This window comes from Trichomycterus rosablanca, chromosome 1 (assembly GCF_030014385.1).
Source record: "Trichomycterus rosablanca isolate fTriRos1 chromosome 1, fTriRos1.hap1, whole genome shotgun sequence".
Classification (NCBI taxonomy): Eukaryota; Metazoa; Chordata; class Actinopteri; order Siluriformes; family Trichomycteridae; genus Trichomycterus; species Trichomycterus rosablanca.
The window spans coordinates 66,457,482-66,476,671 of NC_085988.1; the positions used below are offsets into that span (position 1 = coordinate 66,457,482).

General features: G+C 38.7%; 1 protein-coding gene across 2 annotated transcripts in view; it reads right to left on the bottom strand.

Moving 5' to 3' along the window:
- plxna4 (plexin A4) overlaps positions 1 to 19,190 on the bottom strand; it is a 317,539-nt gene that overhangs the window by 83,320 nt on the left and 215,029 nt on the right. The window contains exons 6-9 of one of the 2 annotated variants that reach the window (XM_062995348.1): positions 15,017 to 15,140; positions 6,495 to 6,648; positions 759 to 858; positions 559 to 673 (exon numbers count right to left, since the gene is read on the bottom strand). In XM_062995348.1, the coding sequence (XP_062851418.1) occupies positions 559 to 673; positions 759 to 858; positions 6,495 to 6,648; positions 15,017 to 15,140 (493 nt within the window). Of the gene's footprint in view, positions 1 to 558; positions 674 to 758; positions 859 to 4,809; positions 5,224 to 6,494; positions 6,649 to 15,016; positions 15,141 to 19,190 lie in introns of those variants that run through there. The other variant, XM_062995355.1, reaches the window with a different exon arrangement.

Consider the following 19,190-nt stretch of genomic DNA (forward strand, 5'->3'; position numbering starts at 1 on the left):
TGGCTGAAACACACAGCCATGGGTGTGTGCAAAACCTTTTGTCTTAAATCTTCTTAGTTTCCTTAGATCTTGGCATAGTGTTCTTGCAGATACTTCAGGTTGACCGCTAGACTTGGAGGGTATATTTTATATTAATTCCAGATGTCACATTTACCCAAGTTTGTCACAAGTTGATATTGTTTGACATGATCATACTTTTGTGTTTTATGGCATTTACATACCTTATTTTACTGCTTAATCATTTATTTATTATTTAAGTATTAAGTGAAAGTATTAAGCCCAAACAGTTCAATACTGTACAGTAATCATAAGTGTTCAAAGTAAATTCAAACACACACTTTTCATAGATATGACAAAAATACAGACACTTCTAGGCAAGAGCTTGTGCGAGTTTTATTTGTTGGAGTGGCACCTCAAATCTGCCAGCCTTTAAAAAACAGCTGTGCTGAATTAATTTTACCTGGCTGTCACTGGACTGCATCTGATACCATACACGATTTAGCGGTCCTGACAGCCGAGAACTGTCAGTGGAAGAAGAAGTCATAAGTTCTGACTCACCTCAGGTTGCTTGACCCGTCCCTCTTGGAATGAGCAGCTGCGTGGGTCGTGGGTGCAGATGTGGCGGTATTTACACCAGTGGCATTGGTAGGGACTTCCAACACAAGAAAGACACCTGAGAGAAAGTCAGTGAATCAATGAAATGTGCAGATCATAAAGAAATGAATGAAGATGAAGCCATTTCTTACAAAAATACATACGATTTATGCACACTGCAGTTGTAGAAGACGAAGCTTGTGTTGGCAAATGCCAGCCCTGTTTCCTTAGACTTGAGGTAAAGTTGCACAATCTGATGGTCACCTGGAAAGCACAATTATAAAACATGTCAGGAGATTCAATTTTTGTTTTCCAGTGCTAAACTTATGAAAACTTTAAAAAGTATATTTGAGGATCAAGATTTGATTTTTATTCAGGTTCCGTTTCACGAGGAATTTGACATATTCTGTCTAGCTTTTGCGCTGGCTGTGCCGTTATTTTGTATGGAGTGTGCCGGTACACAAAGCCTAACGTGACTTATTGTACTAAAAAAATGAGCAAGGATTTTCATTAGTGTAGAAAATTATTAATTATTATCTCTTAATTATTACTACTTATGAGCAGTAATATTAAGAGAGGTTAAAAAATTTTAAGAGAGGTTAAGTGTTTCTATGTCATTCTTTTAATACATTAAGTCACATTAAGCTTTTTTTTGACGGTAAGTGTTTTAGACTCTCTCGGAAAAGCTGATTCTCAGCACCCTGAGCTATAACACAAGTTTAAAAGTGAGACAGGAAGGAAGGAGGAAAATCCAGCTAAACACAGATACATGTGGGCGCTTTCAGAGTAGATTTGACGGTTATTCCACACAAATTCAGATTCGTCTCATATTCGCACTTCGATGACGAATTACTGCACTGCTCAAGCCAAGCGCTAAACAAAATGGCAGTCGCACACACGCCGAGTTTAAGGTAAGCATCGATTTTGAGGGTGCAAAGTTCTTGACGAAGGGCGTCATGATTTCAAAGATTTCAAGTTTAGGGGACGTCTGTACTTCGGTTTCCCCCTTAAAAATGTTGCTCTTAGTTGTGAATGACTGAGTAAATGTTTAGCCAGTGGTGGGCAAACTACGGCCCGCGGGGCACATACAAAGCATTTGCAAAATTGTCCCTTAGAGCCTTCCTTTATTTCACCTTTTTTCTTCAATACCCTGCATTTCAGTTGATTGCACTAGTTGGCGCACTCCAAACCCTACCGACCTTTGTTAAAGTCGAGTCTATCGTCTATACACACAGACATTTCATTCTTTGATTGATAATTCATATTAGTTCACCCCCCATCTGCTACTGGCCTGGCCCGTCTGTCAAATTTTAAAACCCAGTGTGACCCTTGAGCCAAAAACTTTGCCCACCCCTGGTCTAAGTGCATTGCTTTGTGATGGACTGGAGTCGTGTCCAGGGTGTATCTGTAAGTGTACGTGGCAGGTATGTAACTACACTACTAGCCCTCACAACAAAGAAGCCAGTCTGTCGGGTGAAGTTCATCTGTTGAACACATTTTAAAACCTCCTATCATTAAATATAAAACATGCGCCTCCATTTGAAAGTCTTTCTAAACAGACTTTAAAAAAGCGAGATTAGGAAGGCAGTTTGAGGAACCTTGCAAGTTGATGAATATGTGGCACAAAGGATTTCCTGTGTCCTTTTGTCAGAGCTAATGAAGAACCTCATGTTTAATTCAACGTGCCGGACGCCGACATCTCCCCTCTCAGAGGAAGAGCTTGCGTCTCTCTTTGTCACCCTCTCTTGTTTTCTCTCTTTAAATCTGCCTTGTATTTGCTCCCACTCTCTCCAATGTCTTTTTTAGCATCCCGTCTCTCTCGCCTCAGCATCCCGTCTTCTCACCAAAGAGGGAATCATTCATCAATCAAAGGTAGCGTGCCTGACAAAGAATCTGTCCTAATTAGTCAACCTAAATGTTACCTTGATGGCTGGTATTTCTGAAGTGTGTGTGTGTGTGTATGTGTGTATAGACCTCCTGACACATCCTGAAGACTGTGTCTCCTTAATAAGTCACACAGGACAAGGATGGTTACCATGACGCTGAAGAGACAAGAGAAAGAGCTGGAATAGGGAGCTGCTGAATTAATTACCTTCTTTTCCATCTTCTTCTCTTATACTTGTTTTCAATAGATCAAGCTTTCTTAAAGCCTAAGACTCCAGCAGGTGGCCGATGTCTGTCATTTTATGATGACCTGACTGCTTTTGTCTTGTATTATTATTTCCACAGACCCTCATAAAGCCACCGTCTTCAAACGCAACAGGTTTCATTGCATCTACACTCTGTTTTACGAGTGCTGTATTTAGACGTGACTGAAGAGTTAATATAAAGAACACAGATTTATAGGACACTTTCCAAATCTGTGCTTTAGTTTTGCTGTGCTGTGGATTTTAATGAATAAAGACACTTTAGATTTCAATTTTTAATAGTTTATCTCCCTAAAAACATGTACAATGCAGAATGAATGCAATATAATAGAATGCATTTAATTTGTTATATATTCATATACAGATGTACAGTACAATAACAATTCTTTCCTGCATAGCCCAGCTTGTCTGGAAGCTGGGGTCAGAGCACAGGGTCAGCCATTGTACGGCGCCCCAGGAGCTGAGAGCTTTAAGGGCCTTGCTTAAGGATCCAACAGTAGCTGCATGGCAGACCTGGGATTTGAACTCTCAACCTCTCAAACCTCTCAAAGTGGTAAGCCCAAAGCTCTACTTACTAGGCTATCACTGTCCTAGTGCGCATTCTGCAACCCAGTGAGCAGCAATTCAAAAAGAGGCTGGATGTGAACACCTGATCATGAGCTTGTGGGACATCTTCTGCAAAGGCTTTCAACAAGAAAAAACATGCCTGCAAGAGAATGTTTGGAGAGTGTCTGCAGGATTTGTTGCCCATAGATAATTGCGTAACTCATAATGAATGTTTAATTTAATCTTAAATATCACAGCTAATAGAGCTAATTTGTCAAACTATGTCTTTACAGAACTTACTTTGATGGAACAGTCAAGAATCTTTTGCCACAAAGTTAAAAGCCTAAAATGTATTTTTTGAATTAAGGCTGTATTCACAATATATCAAGTGGAACCTGCTACCACTATTATTCACATATGCCTAAAATGTACTGATGTTTATAAAAAGTATAAACAAGCGTATTTCACTCCCTAGCTTTGTATAATGTTAGGATCAATCAGTGTTCCCATTAGTTATTGATGGCAGGAATGTTTTAGAATGGCAGGAAACCCCAATCCTCCAAACCCAAGGTATATTTGGTTCCCCCAATGTTCAATTTATGGCTATGGAATTGCTTTGAATGCCGCCTTTTGGTAATAGGTTGGGCTGAAACACCTAAACTCAAAATTTTATTTTAATGGCAAAACTGGTGTGAATGAGAGCAGAAATAGTGTAGCTATAAAGCTGATTCCCACCACCACACACACAGGAATTAAATTCTGCCAATAAATCATCCTGACTTGTATGACAAGTAGTCTAAAAGAGTATATCTAGCAATTTTTCTTCCCTTCAGTAATCATAGTGATGCTAGCCAATGTTTGGTCTTTGAACATACCTATGGAGAATACAGAAGCAATTCAAAAAGAGGCTGGATTCATGACAGGCTAGTTAACTATTCACAATCAAGAATATTGTAATAACAATTGCATCACTTAATAGACTTTCAACTGAGCCCAGACTTCCAATTTCACCAAAGCAAATACTATTTTTATTAACATGAGAGAAAATGAAATCTGATAATCATTATAAAAACAAGCATTACTGTTTTGCCAGATAAGGGACAAATACAGCAAGGTATTCCCTTTGTAACATGGCATCTTCATTATCCTCCCGTTACAATGTTTTTATATGATGAAAAATTGCCCATTTTGTGACAGCTGCCCAGATGTGAGCACTTTTCGATTATCTTGTGGTTAACCAACCACGGTGATGAACAAAAGAGAGCGAGCACGTAAGAGAGAGCGAATGGGTTTGTCCTTCCTCTCCCTGGAATGAAGGCTGTCAAATCTGTTTCTCAGGCTGAACAGCTGTGGCTGCGCAGAGCATCATCAGCCAAGGAGATTTAATCACTTCAGCTGCAAACTCTCTTAAATCCCACTGCCAATAGACCCTCGGAGAGGTAAACAGAAAGCAAGGGCTGGAGAAAAGGGCGGCAAGATTGTGGCAGGAATAAAGATGGAAGTACAATGACAGTCTAGTGGATGATTATTCACTCAATTACAAAACATGTCCTGCGGCACCCGTCAACAGCTGCAGGCGAGATAATGTGAAACAAAAAGCGCGTGTAAACCGCAGTCCCTGCTCTGGGGTCTCCCACTCTCCTTCACTCTTTATCTCTCTTTCGTCTTTTTCCATCACCCTGATTGCGAATGTGGTTTCCCAAGGGTCTGAATCACAGCGTCCAATTCACTGGTTCCAATTACAGTGCGTTGGAAACGCATAAGACACAGCAAGGTTAAATTGGTTGACTTGAAATGCCTTGTGTTTGCTGTGTGTTTGTCTTGGTTCAGCTAGTGCTTCTGTTTTCCTGCTGACATCGCGTTCTCACCAACAGTGCCGCTGTGCTCTGCCTTTTTTGCTCACCATCAATGTAATTGCATCAATTACAGCCAGTTTCTAAGCAGCATGAAAAATCATTTGTTCACAGTGTGCAGGAAAGCACTATTATTTTAGACCAGTAAAGGTGACAAAAGAAACTTCTAGATACAGAAACCTTAAAGGTTTAACAAAAGGTTAAAAGTTTACATACACATGTAAGGAATATGTATGCAATGTTCTGTAACTTTTCTTGTTCTGTGAGTGAATGAATAAAACACAAAGCTTTAAAGTTAATACGTCAGTTGTGGTTTTCTATGGTTGTGGCTCTGTGACTTATCTGTGCCTGTGTAAACAGGGCTAGTTTGACAGCACTTATTTAAAACTTGCCAAAAAAAAACAGCATGTCATCTCTTTAATTGGTCTGGATGGTTAGATGCTTCATTCAGGAACCTCCAATAATGAGTTTGTCAGATGAGCATTATTAACATAGTATTACAGCTCTGTGTCATTAAGAACTACTGTTATTACCATGGAACTTGCTCTCACTGATCACACTCTGGGCAGCACGGTGGCTCGGTTGCCTCAGAGTGAAAAGGTTCTGGGTTCGAACCCCAGGCGGGGCGGTCCGGGGCCTTTCTGTGCAGTTAGCATGTTCTCCCCGTGTCTGTGTGGGTTTCCTCCGGGAGCTCCGGTTTTCTTCCACAGTCCAAAAACATGCAGTCAGATTAATTTGAGACACTGAATTGCCGGAATGGGTGTGTGTAAGTGTGTTTGCCGTGCAATGGACTGGCGCCCCGTCCAGGGTGTTACTGTGTGCCTTTGCGCCCATTGAAAAGCTGGGATAGGCTCCAGCAAAAGGCGACCCTAAAAGGCAAACTATATAAACAAAATGTGATGTATATATACACAAATAAAATCATATGCATTACAATTCTGTTTAACTGGAATACTTGTTTTCTTTACAAAGGCAGGGTTTGCTCCTGTGTACTTGGTAAGCTCTAGCAATCAAAAGATAATAATAATAATAATCCATTGCTAATGATAAATTAACATAAAAATACAGCATTTTCAGCAACTCTGTCCTAAAATGTAAATGATATTTAATTATTATTATTATTATTATTTTGTATTGTTATGTTGTTGTTGTTATTTATTTATATTGTTTTATATTCTTTTTAAAATTTTATTGTACTTTGAATTTTTACACCAACATTTTACTTTTGTACCTTTTATAAACCCTCTTTCTACCTTTACATCAAAAGTACATCAGTTTCGAAAAACAGTGCAAGGAAATTACATTGTTGTTTAAAATGTGCATCTCTGACCAGTGACGATTTGTTTTTCCGTACCTTGGTCTACAACAATGCGAGGAACTTCTTTCTCAGCAGGGGAGCTACAGGTAATGCGATTGCCTTCCACCAAGCCATCCATTTCAGCCAGGTCTTCAAAAGTGCAGTTCACTCCAGCAGAGAGTTCTGGAACATTGTGAGCTTCCAGGATGAGCTGGTAAAAAGAGAGAGAGAGAGGGAGGGGAAAATGTGTACACGTTAATACACGTTAATAACAGCAGTAATTTTATGGTTTATGGCATGGTTGTTTTTTCAAGATTAGTAGCACTTAATATAAAATGATATAGAAAATAACATCTGACTAATTAAATAAATTGTTGGTAACCCTGGTATGCCTATTTTGAAAATGAGAAATTGGAATATTTTATAATTCAGCTGCATCAACCACCATGAAGTGTGAGAAAATACACAGAGCAATTAAATAAATATCTAAGCATGACCATCTGCTCCTGATACAATCCAGCCATCTGTACACCCAAACTGACTTTAATGTGATCCACTGGACCCAAGAGGGACATACGGAGAAGAACATGTGAGATTGAGAGTGAGGAAGAGAAAGAGAGAGAGAAGATTGGTCATATGATTCTTCAGTTTTATTTGCTTTGCCCTTGAGAAAAAATGTACCACCTAATACAAAAAGCAAACAAAAAAAATCAATAATAAGGACAAATCCAATCATCAAACAGTAATGGCTCAATTTTTGGTCTCTTTCTTTTTCCTTAGACACATGCTCACTTTTCTTGTGCTTTGTGACCTTTTGACTTTAATATTGAAACCTTTCGTACAGTGATTTGTTGAAATGATGAGCTTTACTTTGGCGGACACTTGCAAATTGTGTTATAACCAAAACTCACAAAGAGATCTGCCAGCTGAATGGAGGGCTTTTAGAGCCTGTCTAATCCACAGCGGTGGAGTTTATCTTAATGAAACCAACCCAGTGAGCACAACCACCTGAGGGACTTTACCTCCTCTAATACAGCAAAATGAAAGCCAGTCAGTAGCGACAGCGGAATAAAGGCTTATCCTACTAAACATTAGTAAGATATATTTTTTAACAAAATAGTGCAATAAAAGATAATCATATCTTCAAACAACAGTGGCCTGGTTAAGTGCTCAGGAGAGACAACTGGTTGTGTCTAAGGGAGGGATCGGTGTCAACACAAGCGGCTTCTCCATACGCATTTGGACTTTGCCCCTGGATGGCTTGAATAAGAAGCTGGCTGCTTCACACATGACATAAAGGCTTGTGTTAACCTGAATCCCTTCTCAGCCAGCATGGCACATCAGTCCTAAGGAATTGGATATACAACTTGAAAATGCAAAAAAGGAAAAAAAAACTCCAAAAACAACCTAATTGTAGAGAATTTGGACTCTCCTGAAGGACGATTGGAGTCTCTATAATTTTCTACATACAGTATCTGATATCTCCTTTCACTGCTGTAAAAATGTAATATAAATATATTACATTTACCACATTGTGCAAAAACAAGCACACCCTTTTTAAATTATCCTGGTGTTACTTCAATTTTCTCCAGGCTAATTCCTCTCCATTAGAACACATTAACACACCACTTATCAGGAGCAGCAACTGCAAATAATAATAATAATAAAAACAAGTAACACGTTCATCTTTCTTCATGTAACACTAGCATAAACTCATTATTTTCATGCTAAGACTTCCAGATATACAACCCCAAATCAGACAAAGTTGGGACAGCATGGAAACACAGAGTTTCTTATATTTACTTTGACTTTTATTTCATTACAGACAGGATAAACCTGAGATATTTCATGTTTTGTCTGGTCCACTGCATTTCATATATTAATAAACATCCATTCCTGCATTTCAGGCCTGCAACACATTCCAAAATAAGTTGGAACAGTAAAGCATTCACCACTTTGTAATGTTGCCATTCCTTTTAACCACACTTAAAAGACATTTTGGCACCGAGGTTACCAAGCGATTATCCTCGGTGGACCTGGAATGCTGATTCATCTGAACACAATACATGTTTCCACTGTGTGATGGTCCATTTTAGATGCCTCCGAGCCCAGAGAAGTCGACGCCGCTTCTGGACATGGTTAACCTAAGGCTTTTTTTTTGCACAGTAAAGTTTTAAGTGGCATTTGTGCATGTAACTCTGTATTGTACTGCTTGACAAAGGTATGCCAAAGTAATCCCTCACCCACCCATGTGGTTATATCAGCTATTGTTGAGTGGCAGTTCTTGATGCAGTGCCATCTGAGGGATTGAAGATCACAAGCATTCAGCTTAAGCTTGTGCCCTTGGACTTTATGCACTGAAATTCCTCCTGAATCCTTTAATGACATTATGCACTGTAGAGGGAGAAATGTGCAAATCCCTTCCAATCTTTCTTTGAGGTACATTGTTTTTAAACATTTCAATCATTTTCTCACACATTTGTTGACAAACTGGAGATCCTCTGATCATCTTTGCTCATAAAAGACTCAGCCTTTCCTAGATGCTGCTTTTGTACCAAACCATGATTACAATCACCTGTTGACATCACCTGTTTGGAATCACATCATTATTTAGTATTTCACCTCATTACTAGCCCTAAATTGCCCCCGTCCCAAGTGAATGTAAGGAACACTGCATTTTTATTTTATTTGTATTTTCCATACTGTCTCAACTTTTTCTGATTTGGGGTAGAAGAATAAATTATGATAAAATCAGTCCTTCTAAGAATTGTGGTCACCTGTGTAGGTGAAGTAGGACAACTCTGAAGACCACAGTGATATAAATGAATGTTTCTGCTAAGGCAGGGAGTTTCATGCTGCTAAGCATGTGTGATATGGGTTGTAACAGCGCTTGCTCAGCAGAAAGGCTGACCAGTGCTGTTTTGACATTACTACTTAATGAGAAAAAATATGCTTGCAAGCAGATAACACACTATCAGCCTTTCTCTGTGATCTTTTTTCCATTTTTTCAATTTTTTCCTTAAATTACATTTTGTAACAGGTGAACCCAGATGCTGGCTCAATAAGAGCTATAGTGCCAAGTGTGTCTGCTGGTAAGTCATTGCTTCCTTCCTGTTCTATACTGTGTCTAACCAGTGTCTGTGAAATGACTTCACCATGTTGCTTTTCTCATCCACATTTTTAGATATGCTTCCTCTCAGACAAATTTGCGCTACTACTGTGGCTTTAATTGTAGCTACAACATACTCAGTTACTCAGTTGTATCCAGCCAAACACTAAGGCGTGTTATTTTGCCCCCTTATGGATTTAGCAGCATCCACTTTTTAGGTAAAGAGTTCCATAAACATGAAAACCCTGTATATAGAAATCTCTGGCTGTTGAGTTGAAATAGCATTTATGAGGTCAGGCATTGATATTCAATTGATGTTCCAGTCCATCCCAATAGTGTTAAGTGGTGTTGAGCTCAGGGCCTACAGGAGTTTCTTTATGAACCACATGTTGTGTACATAAGCACAGTTATGCTATAACAAGAAAGGCCTTTTTCAGACTGCTGCCACAAAGATGGAAGCACATTTATTAATTAATATTAATTAATAATTTCATACACCTGTTAGCCATGAAGGGTGTCCACATACTTTTTGCCATAAAGTCTATTATAAATCTTCCAGCACTGCTTTATCTGGCTGCTTATAAATGTGTTTTATAGCCCTAAAGCAGGTAGCAATTAATCAGGATCTTCACCTTTTCTGACTTAGAAATATGCTTTTATTTTGGGGAATTTAGTTTTGTTAATCTAGTTTATCTACCTCATCTATGTAATAGTTTTGTTTCTGTTGCAGGTCATTATTTTATTATTAGTATCAGTATACAGTTTCAACCTTTCCCATCACTGTTGTCCCACAGTAAATAAGTTATGATTTTATTACTTTTAAGCTCTAAAAACTTTTGAAGCTTTCTATATAATCTAAATCTCACATATGACAATTTGCTTATTTAAGGTTGTCAGAAACCTTAAGTTCAGTGAATGTGCTGTTAAATACGTTACATACCAAACTACACATTTTCCTTCTCCTGGAAGTCATTTTAAAAATCAAAAAGACACATTGCTGGTGCAATCCATTGCTTGTCTCTAACAAAGCACTGATGGCTCTCTGCTCAGTGATTTTACCTTCTCTATCAATGACAGAAACACATCAGACAAGGCAATTGATACATAGTCATACAGAAATGGTTGCTCAGAAAACATATATTGCTGTGATTGCAGTAAGGGATGTAAATAGAAATGGATAAAATGACTCTTATGGAAAAATAAAACAAGATTTGTTTCTGGCAGACTGGCAGTTTTTTGTGATATTAATACTGGGGATAACATTTAAATTATATTTTTTGAATTACTGTATGTCTGAAAAAGCAGCCATTGTCAACCAGTTCTCCTAAAGTAAGCAATCTTAGTTTCACTTACTTTTTTAACCGCTTATCCAATTAGTGTCGCAGGGGGGTGCTGGAGCCTATCCCAGCTTTTCAATGGGCGCAAGGCACACAGTAACACCCTGGATGGGGCGTCAGTCCCTCGCAGTGCAAAGTTCATTTTAGTTTCAATTCTAGATAATCTATATTATTGGTGGAAGTAGCAGTTGTAAAACTGGCGCTAAAAAATATCAAATTTAGATTTATTTCTTCCAGTTACAGAGTTAAGGTGTTCCAGTCACACCCATTACAGGTGCATAAAATCAGTTATATAAAATGAATATTATTCTTAATTTTGAGACAACTGTTTGGTTAAGGCCTATTCCTGTTTCAGCAAGAGTGAGCAACTTCCCTGACCTGCACAGAGCCCTGATTGTAATGAGGCACCAGGTGTAGCCCTGCACCTGCAAAAATTTAAATTTAATCCAGCCTGCAGGATGCTTAACCAAACTAGAGTAATACTGTGGCTAAAAAGTCAGAAAGTAAAAAGGTAATGGAAAACTAAAAACGATGGCCAGAATAACAGAAACAAAATAACAAATGAGAGTTGCAACGGAAGAACAGGATAGAAAGGAGATAGCGCAGAAATGAAAACTGGTTGTCTCAATATGGCAAGCTGCTCAAAGCTCCTGCGACAACCAAGTTCTCGGAATAAAAGAAAACTAAACTTGCTCTGAAAAAGGGCCATTACACTGCCTCTGGGGCAACTTCAGCTTTCTGAATTATCATTTAATGTCATCAGAATCTTGCCATTGTTTAGGGTTTCTTGTTTGAGTCAAGAACTATGAAGTTATAATACCTATTAAGTAATTATAAGTTGTAACTGATATGTAATTACTGATATTCCACAGTAGAGGTCCCACTAAAACTAAATCTTAAAAGATTATATAGAAAATATATTAATTTAATTGAGGCTAAACGCTGTTTATGGGAAAGCTGTGGAATTAATTGTTAGATGCATCCACATTTAACAAAGAAAATCAGACCTGTTCGTTTTTATTTTTCTACAACAAAACAAATTCTAGTTTCAATATCCACAACTCTCAGTAGGCTCAGCAAACAGAGTAAGCTTTAATCTCTTCAAACAAATATTTAATAATAAAAAAGGTCAAGAAACATTTGTGAAAGCTTCTGCCTTTGTGTCTTTTAGGTTTTTCAGCAGTGAATTATGTTTGAAATGCACAGCTTTCATTATGCGTAATCCTTAAACCCTGGATGATTGTGAAATGCTGGCAGGCAGACAGGTGAAGCCATGTGGGCAATTTGCTGCTCCTGGAGAAAGGTTAAAATCTCTGTCAATAGCTGTTTTAGTAAAACTTGCTTTAGTGAAGCTCTTTTAAGACATTCATTTCTTGTTTAAGAATGAAGCTTTGTTAATTGTTTGAGGTAACATATATAGAACATAGAAATTACAGACATAAATTTTCATAGAATTTTATATATACAGTAAACACAAACATACGTAAAAGTCAAAGATTTGACTAAAACTGTTGGGATTAGAACAACATAAAAAATTCCTGTAAGGGCGCTCAGGTGGCGCAGCAGTAAAATACGCTAGCACACCAGAGCTGGGATTTTGAATACATCGTATCGAATCTCAGCTCTGCCATCTGGCTGGGCTGGGCGGCCACATGAACAACGATTGGCTGTTGTTCAGGGGTGGGATGAGCCGGACCAGGGTTCCTCATAACTGATGCAATTACGACCTCTGCTGGCGGACTGATTCTGACCAGGGTGTGGCTCTCCGTGCACAAGACTGATCCGCATATGAACTCGCCTTGTGCAGGTGAAAAGAGGCAGTCGGTACTGCTCACGTGTCAGAGGGGGCATGTGTCAATTGCAAAGCTCCTCAGTCAGCAGTGGAGGGTTGTATCGGTAGAGGTGAAGAGTAACGCAACCAGGGTAATTGGATATGACTAGATTAAGGGAAAAAGTTGGGGGGAGAATCGGAGAAGAAAAGAAAAAAAAATCCTGTACAATGACACAGATGTATTGGGTGTAATATAATCGTTGAGTGCCACAATAGAAAAAGGTTAAAACTAAACACTACCTACAAAATAGCTAAAAACATAACATTATCCAAATAAAACTAAATCAAAATATGCAGATTGAAAGAGCAGAGAGAGGACAACAATCAGATAGTCGTGAGAACTACAGTTGTCTGTACCTCTAACCACACTTGCTGGCCATTGGCATGGCAGGTGGGCATGATACTGTAATCTGTGCCTCCTGACCAAGCTGTACAGCAGGTGGTCCTATTACACTGATGTGTCTAATATTTCAGCTCTGCTCTTGATTTAAATATCAACCACTGGCTGTTGAAACATTTAAAGTGCTTTAATATAGTGCCCCCCCCCCCCCCCCCCCCCCCCCCCCCCCATATTAACATTAACTAGGGAAATAATAAATATTTATCATTCTTTTTGTTTTATTTTTTATCATTCAGCCAGAAGTACAGATCTTCAACATGCACAAAGAAACAACCAAGGCAAATTCTGCATATATACCGTCAAACATAATGAAATCACTTTATTACATTAATTAGTTAACTTATACTTTAATGATGCTAAAACAATTACATAGGAATGTGTCTCTCCAATGCTGCTGCTAATAATAAACAACAGCTAATAGATGTACAGTATCGTGTAAAAAAGAACATGCCTTCCCATTATCTTTAATGCATTATTAGCCATATGGGCATTTAAATTGAACAACAATGTATTTGTACTGAGTTCAGTTTGCTCTTCTGTCTCTCTTTTTCATCTCAAAGTGAACTGAATTATTTATTGCTAGAAGTAATAACATAGGAGTAGCAACAACATACACAGTGATGGATGTTTTTCTCTGTCAAACAAGGCCGCTGGCTTTGTGTTAACCATTGCAAAAGACTACCGCAAAAGCTGTAGTCACATAGAAATCTCAATGTAAATATTGTTATTTTTTAAACAATTTCTAAGAAATGTATATATACATGGGAATCGGGAAATATTGTTTTCATGAAAGAGTGTACATGGTCTGCAACAATGCTTAGGTAGGTGGTAGGTGTCAAAGTAACATCCATATGGATGACAGGACCCTACGTTTCTCAGCAGAAAATTGCCCAATGAATCTCACTGCCTCCACCGGCTTGCCTTCTTCCCATAGTGCATCGTGGTGCCATGTGTTCCCTAGGTAAGCGATGCACACGCACCCGGCCATCCACACGATGTAAAAGAAAACGTGATTCATCAGACCAGGCCACCTTCTTCCATTGCTCTGTGGTCCAGTTCTGATGCTCACATGCCCATTGTTGGCGCTTTTGGTGGTGGACAGGGGTCAGCATGAGCACCCTGACTGGTCTGTGGCTATGCAACCCCATACACAACAAACTGTGATGCACTGTGTATTCTGCCATCTTTCTATCAAAACCAGCATTAACTTCTTCAGCTATTTGAGCTACAGTAGCTCGTCTGTTGGATCAATGAGCCTCGGCAGCCCATGACCCTGTCGCCGGTTTACCACTGTTACTTCCTTGGACCATTTTTGAGTTTAGTTACTGACCACTGCAGACCGGGAACACCCCACAAGAGCTGCAGTTTTGGAGATGCTCTGACCCAGTTGTCTAGGCATCACAATTTGGCCCTTGTCAAACTCGCTCAAATCCTTACATTGCCCATTTTTCCTGCTTCTAAGACATCAACACTGAGGATAAAATGTCCATGTGCTGCATAATATATCCCACCCACTAACAGGTGCCATGATGAAGAGATAATCAGTGTTATTCACTTCACCTATCAGTGGTCATAATGGTATGCCTGGTTGTTGTATATGTCATGCCTTTACAGTAGTAAAGCTAGCATTAGCAAAGATTTGACACTTTATTCAAATTAAAAATGGACACTTTACTGTTAAAAGTAAAGCAGTTATGAATCAACGTTTAAATCTCATAGTTCAAGTTAAACTCTACGTAAAGCTTTGCTTTCAAGTTAATCCCAATGGGAAGTGTGTGACATGAAACCATTGCTGTAAGCAACTCACAAGGTCACTGCTAATTGGCTACCAAACTGCAAAACAACTAGTATGGATTTGACTATAGGGCAAGTCTGTATAGTGGATAGTGGTATAATACTCACTGTGACACTGTACTGGGATACAGAGATGTTGCTGGGGTGGACACTCAGCCTCACGCACTGCCTGATATCTGAGGTAAAGCGACGTGGTTCAGATGAACGTTCACACTTTTCCTTCCTGGTACACCTATCAAAGGGAGCAGAAATGTAAGAAAATAGGTTATTTAAGCTGTATCGGCTCAAAAACAAAGCAGGTCTTATAATCATATAGCAATAGCAAATTCCCTGAGCGTGAGCTTTGGACTCTGCTCGGGGTTAATTAAAAAAGAAAAAAAACCAAGTCTTATCTTAATCCAAATGCATACAAATCTAATCTGTTACATTCTGCAGGTATAGGTTTTTTTCTGACATGATACAAGAAAAATCCAACTATGGCAGCAAGATCAATTGTTAATGACTATTTATTCATTTATTTTCAAAAACTACTTTATCAGGGTCAAAAACTTTTGGGTGCAAGGCAGGAATTCACTTTGAACAGGATGCCAATCCATTCCAGGGCAGCACACAAGCACTCACCGTCCAACAATATAGAAACTGAATGATTACTAAATAAGCAGTAGGCATTTTTAAAACAATTATTTAGTCACTTATTTCTCTCACCCAAGTTTTTGCAACCCATGTGGCAGTGCATCACCCATACCGCTTTCTGCACCACTGTGGTGCCCCTACCTCAAAGGTATTTAACAAACTACACACATAAAACACAGTTAAATCCAGGGGTTTTTGGTTTAATGTGCTACAGTCAATAATACAAAAAAATATTCAACAATTAATCAAAATGTGTAGTTATGAAATACAATAAACTTTGTAGCTCTGTCCTAAACCTAACGAACAATCTATTATGTACAAAAGACCTAGAAACATTTCCTCTTCTGCCACTCAAGACTTCCCCTGCCTAATCCCCATCAACTTATACAAACTTCCGTAGCAATTAACTACAAATCAGTGGAGAGAAGAGCCACATGCTGTGGAAACTGAAAGGGGGTTTATATCCAGACTGTTTGAAAAACGGCACTACCTCAAGTGAAGAAAGGTAGAGCAAGAGAGGTAAAGAGAGAGAGAGAGAGAGAGAGAGAGAGAGAGAGAGAGAGAGAGAGAGAGAGAGAGAGGAACAGATTTAGACGTGTGTATTGTAAAGTTAAGCAGCCTAGTGGAAAGAACTTGACAGAATTGAAAGAAGGGTAGTAATCCACTGGCAACGGGCTGGAAGAGATTTAGGAGGCAACAGTTATCTTTCTGCTCTTAGCTCTGTGCTAAGCAGCTCTAAAGTTTTTTTTCAACAGAATGCCTTCTTTTGTAATGTCAATCACCTGGTTTGTTCCCCATTCTCTTATCCATTCGATAAACTACAATGTGTTTTATTTTGACCAGAAAAGATAATGCAAAGAAAACAGACAAATTTGCTGGTGTGATGAAAAAGAATATAACAGTAACAAAAGAGAAATGCAGTGGATTTTGTGTACTATATGCTCTTGCAAAAAAAGTGTACATAAAAGTACAGAATGTTTTAATACCTAAGTATTAATTATTGCAAAAATTCATAACAACATATTATTTCTATATATTCGGAAAATATGTGTGTGAAATATTGTAGGCATGAAATATTATATATATATATATATATATTATTAGGGCTGTCAAATGATTAAAAATTTTTAAATTTTTTAAATTTTTTAAAATCGCGTTAAACTGAGATTGCGTATATACAGTGGGGAAAATAAGTATTTCATCCCCTGCTGATTTAAAGCCTTACAAAGACTTGAACAGTCTATAATTTTTATGGAAGGTTTATTTGAACAGAGAGAGACAGAATATCAACAAAAAATCCAGAAAAAAAACATTAAATAAAAGTTATAAATTAATTTTTATTTAATTAAGGGAAATAAGTATTTGATCCCTTACCAACCAGCAAGAATTCTGACCCCCACAGACCGGTTATGTGCACATGAGGCACACAAATTAGTCCTGTCCCTGTATAAAAGACTCCTGTCACAGAATCAGTTTCTTTTGTTCAAATCTCTCAACCACCATGGGCAAGACCAAAGAGCTATCAAAGGACGTCAGGGACAAGATTGTAGACCTGCACAAGGCTGGAATGGGCTACAAGACCATCAGCAAGAAGCTTGGTGAGAAAGAGACCACTGTTGGTGCGATAATTCGAAAATGGAAGAAATACAAGATCACAGTCAATCACCCTCACTCTGGAGCTCCATGCAAGATCTCACCTGGTGGGGTAAGAATGATTCTGAGAAAGGTGAGGTCAGTCCAGAATTACACGGGAGGAGCTTGTCAATGATCTCAAGGGAGCTGGAAGCAGAGAAATGCTGGATATGACCCCAAGAACACCATCCCCACCGGGCATTTCTTTGCCTCCAAACACGGCGAGTGGAGTTGATGCCAAAGAGCTCAATTTTGGTCTCATCTGACTATATCACATTCTCCCAAGCTTTCTGTGAATCATTCAAGTGTTCATTGGCAAACTTCAGACGGGCCTGTACATGAGCCTTCTTGAGCAAAGGGACTTTGCGGGCACTGCAGGATCTCAATCCATTACGGCGAAGTGTGTTACTAATGGTTTTCTTGGTGACTGTGCTCCCAGCTCCCTTGAGATCATTGACAAGCTCCTCCCGTGTAATTCTGGGCTGACCTCACCTTTCTCAGAATCATTCTTACCCCACCAGGTGAGATCTTGCATGGAGCTCCAGAGCGAGGGTGATTGACTGTGATCTTGTATTTCTTCCATTTTCGAATTATCGCACCAACAGTGGTCTCTTTCTCACCAAGCTTCTTGCTGATGGTCTTGTAGCCCATTCCAGCCTTGTGCAGGTCTACAATCTTGTCCCTGACGTCCTTTGATAGCTCTTTGGTCTTGCCCATGGTGGTCGAGAGATTTGAACGGAAGAAACTGATTCTGTGACAGGAGTCTTTTATACAGGGACAGGACTAATTTGTGTGCCTCATGGGCACATAACCGGTCTGTGGGTCAGAATTCTTGCTGGTTGGTAGGGGATCAAATACTTATTTCCCTTAACTAAATAAAAATTAATTTATAACTTTTATTTAATGTTTTTTTTCTGGATTTTTTGTTGATATTCTGTCTCTCTCTGTTAAAATAAACCTTCCATAAAAATTATAGACTGTTCAAGTCTTTGTAAGGGGGTAAACTTACAAAATCAGCAGGGGATCAAATACTTATTTCCCCCACTGTATATAATATATAAAAAAAAGAGAAAAAGAGTCCAAGTAATATGTGTGTGTGATCAGCAAATTAGTCTGTTGTTTTACACCGGCATTACCCTCTTCTACCAATAGGGGCAGAACAGGGGTGTCAGGTTTGAGCTATAGTAAACACAGTTTGATCCTTCAGATAGTAAAAGTGCTTTTATTTAATAGGCTTGCTTTTACAGACAATAAACAAGCACCTTGCAATATCCTGAGAGTTCTGTAAAACATGTTTATGATTCATCTCACAGCAGGACATACCTGTGCTGTAGGAGCCAAGTGCAGTTCAGCTGGAGAATGAATAGCGCTGTCCGTGTGTGTGAGTGTGTGTTCGTGTGTGTGTGTGTAGCCTGCCTAACTGAATTTAGTGTAGCCTGCTTAATTGTATAAGTTGTATATGATGTAATTTATGCATACAATTAAATATAGCTTTATTTGTACATTTTAGTGTTTATGTGTTCAATACTAGCACCTGTTTTTTTTTCATCCAAAGGCACCTCATCTATTAAACTGATCACTCTCCTTGAGCACCTGTAAGCTAATATGGGGCTTTAAAAAATAATTATCAGCAGGGCAAACCATTTAATTAGCAAACAGCTTTACACCTGTTTTTTTTACAAGGACAGCTATCATGGACCTCACTTCCACAAGGGCCACAAGCACAAGGGCTCAGTCATGCTGTAACTGAATATCTGTTGCCACTGTGAAAGAAAAATGTTAATTTACACTAGAAGTATTAATACATAATCAATTACTACTTAGAAAATGTAGATATGCTTAGGGCATGGTTGCCAGTAGTCATATTTTAAGAATACTGCTACAAAAGAATGTTACTGGATGTGTACATGGTGTAGATGATAAGAAGTGTGTCAATTGCATTGTATGATGTCTAAAACTGATTTAGCTGATTTAGACCAGTTTCTATGTTCTAGCTAAGAAATCTCTGTTAATGGTA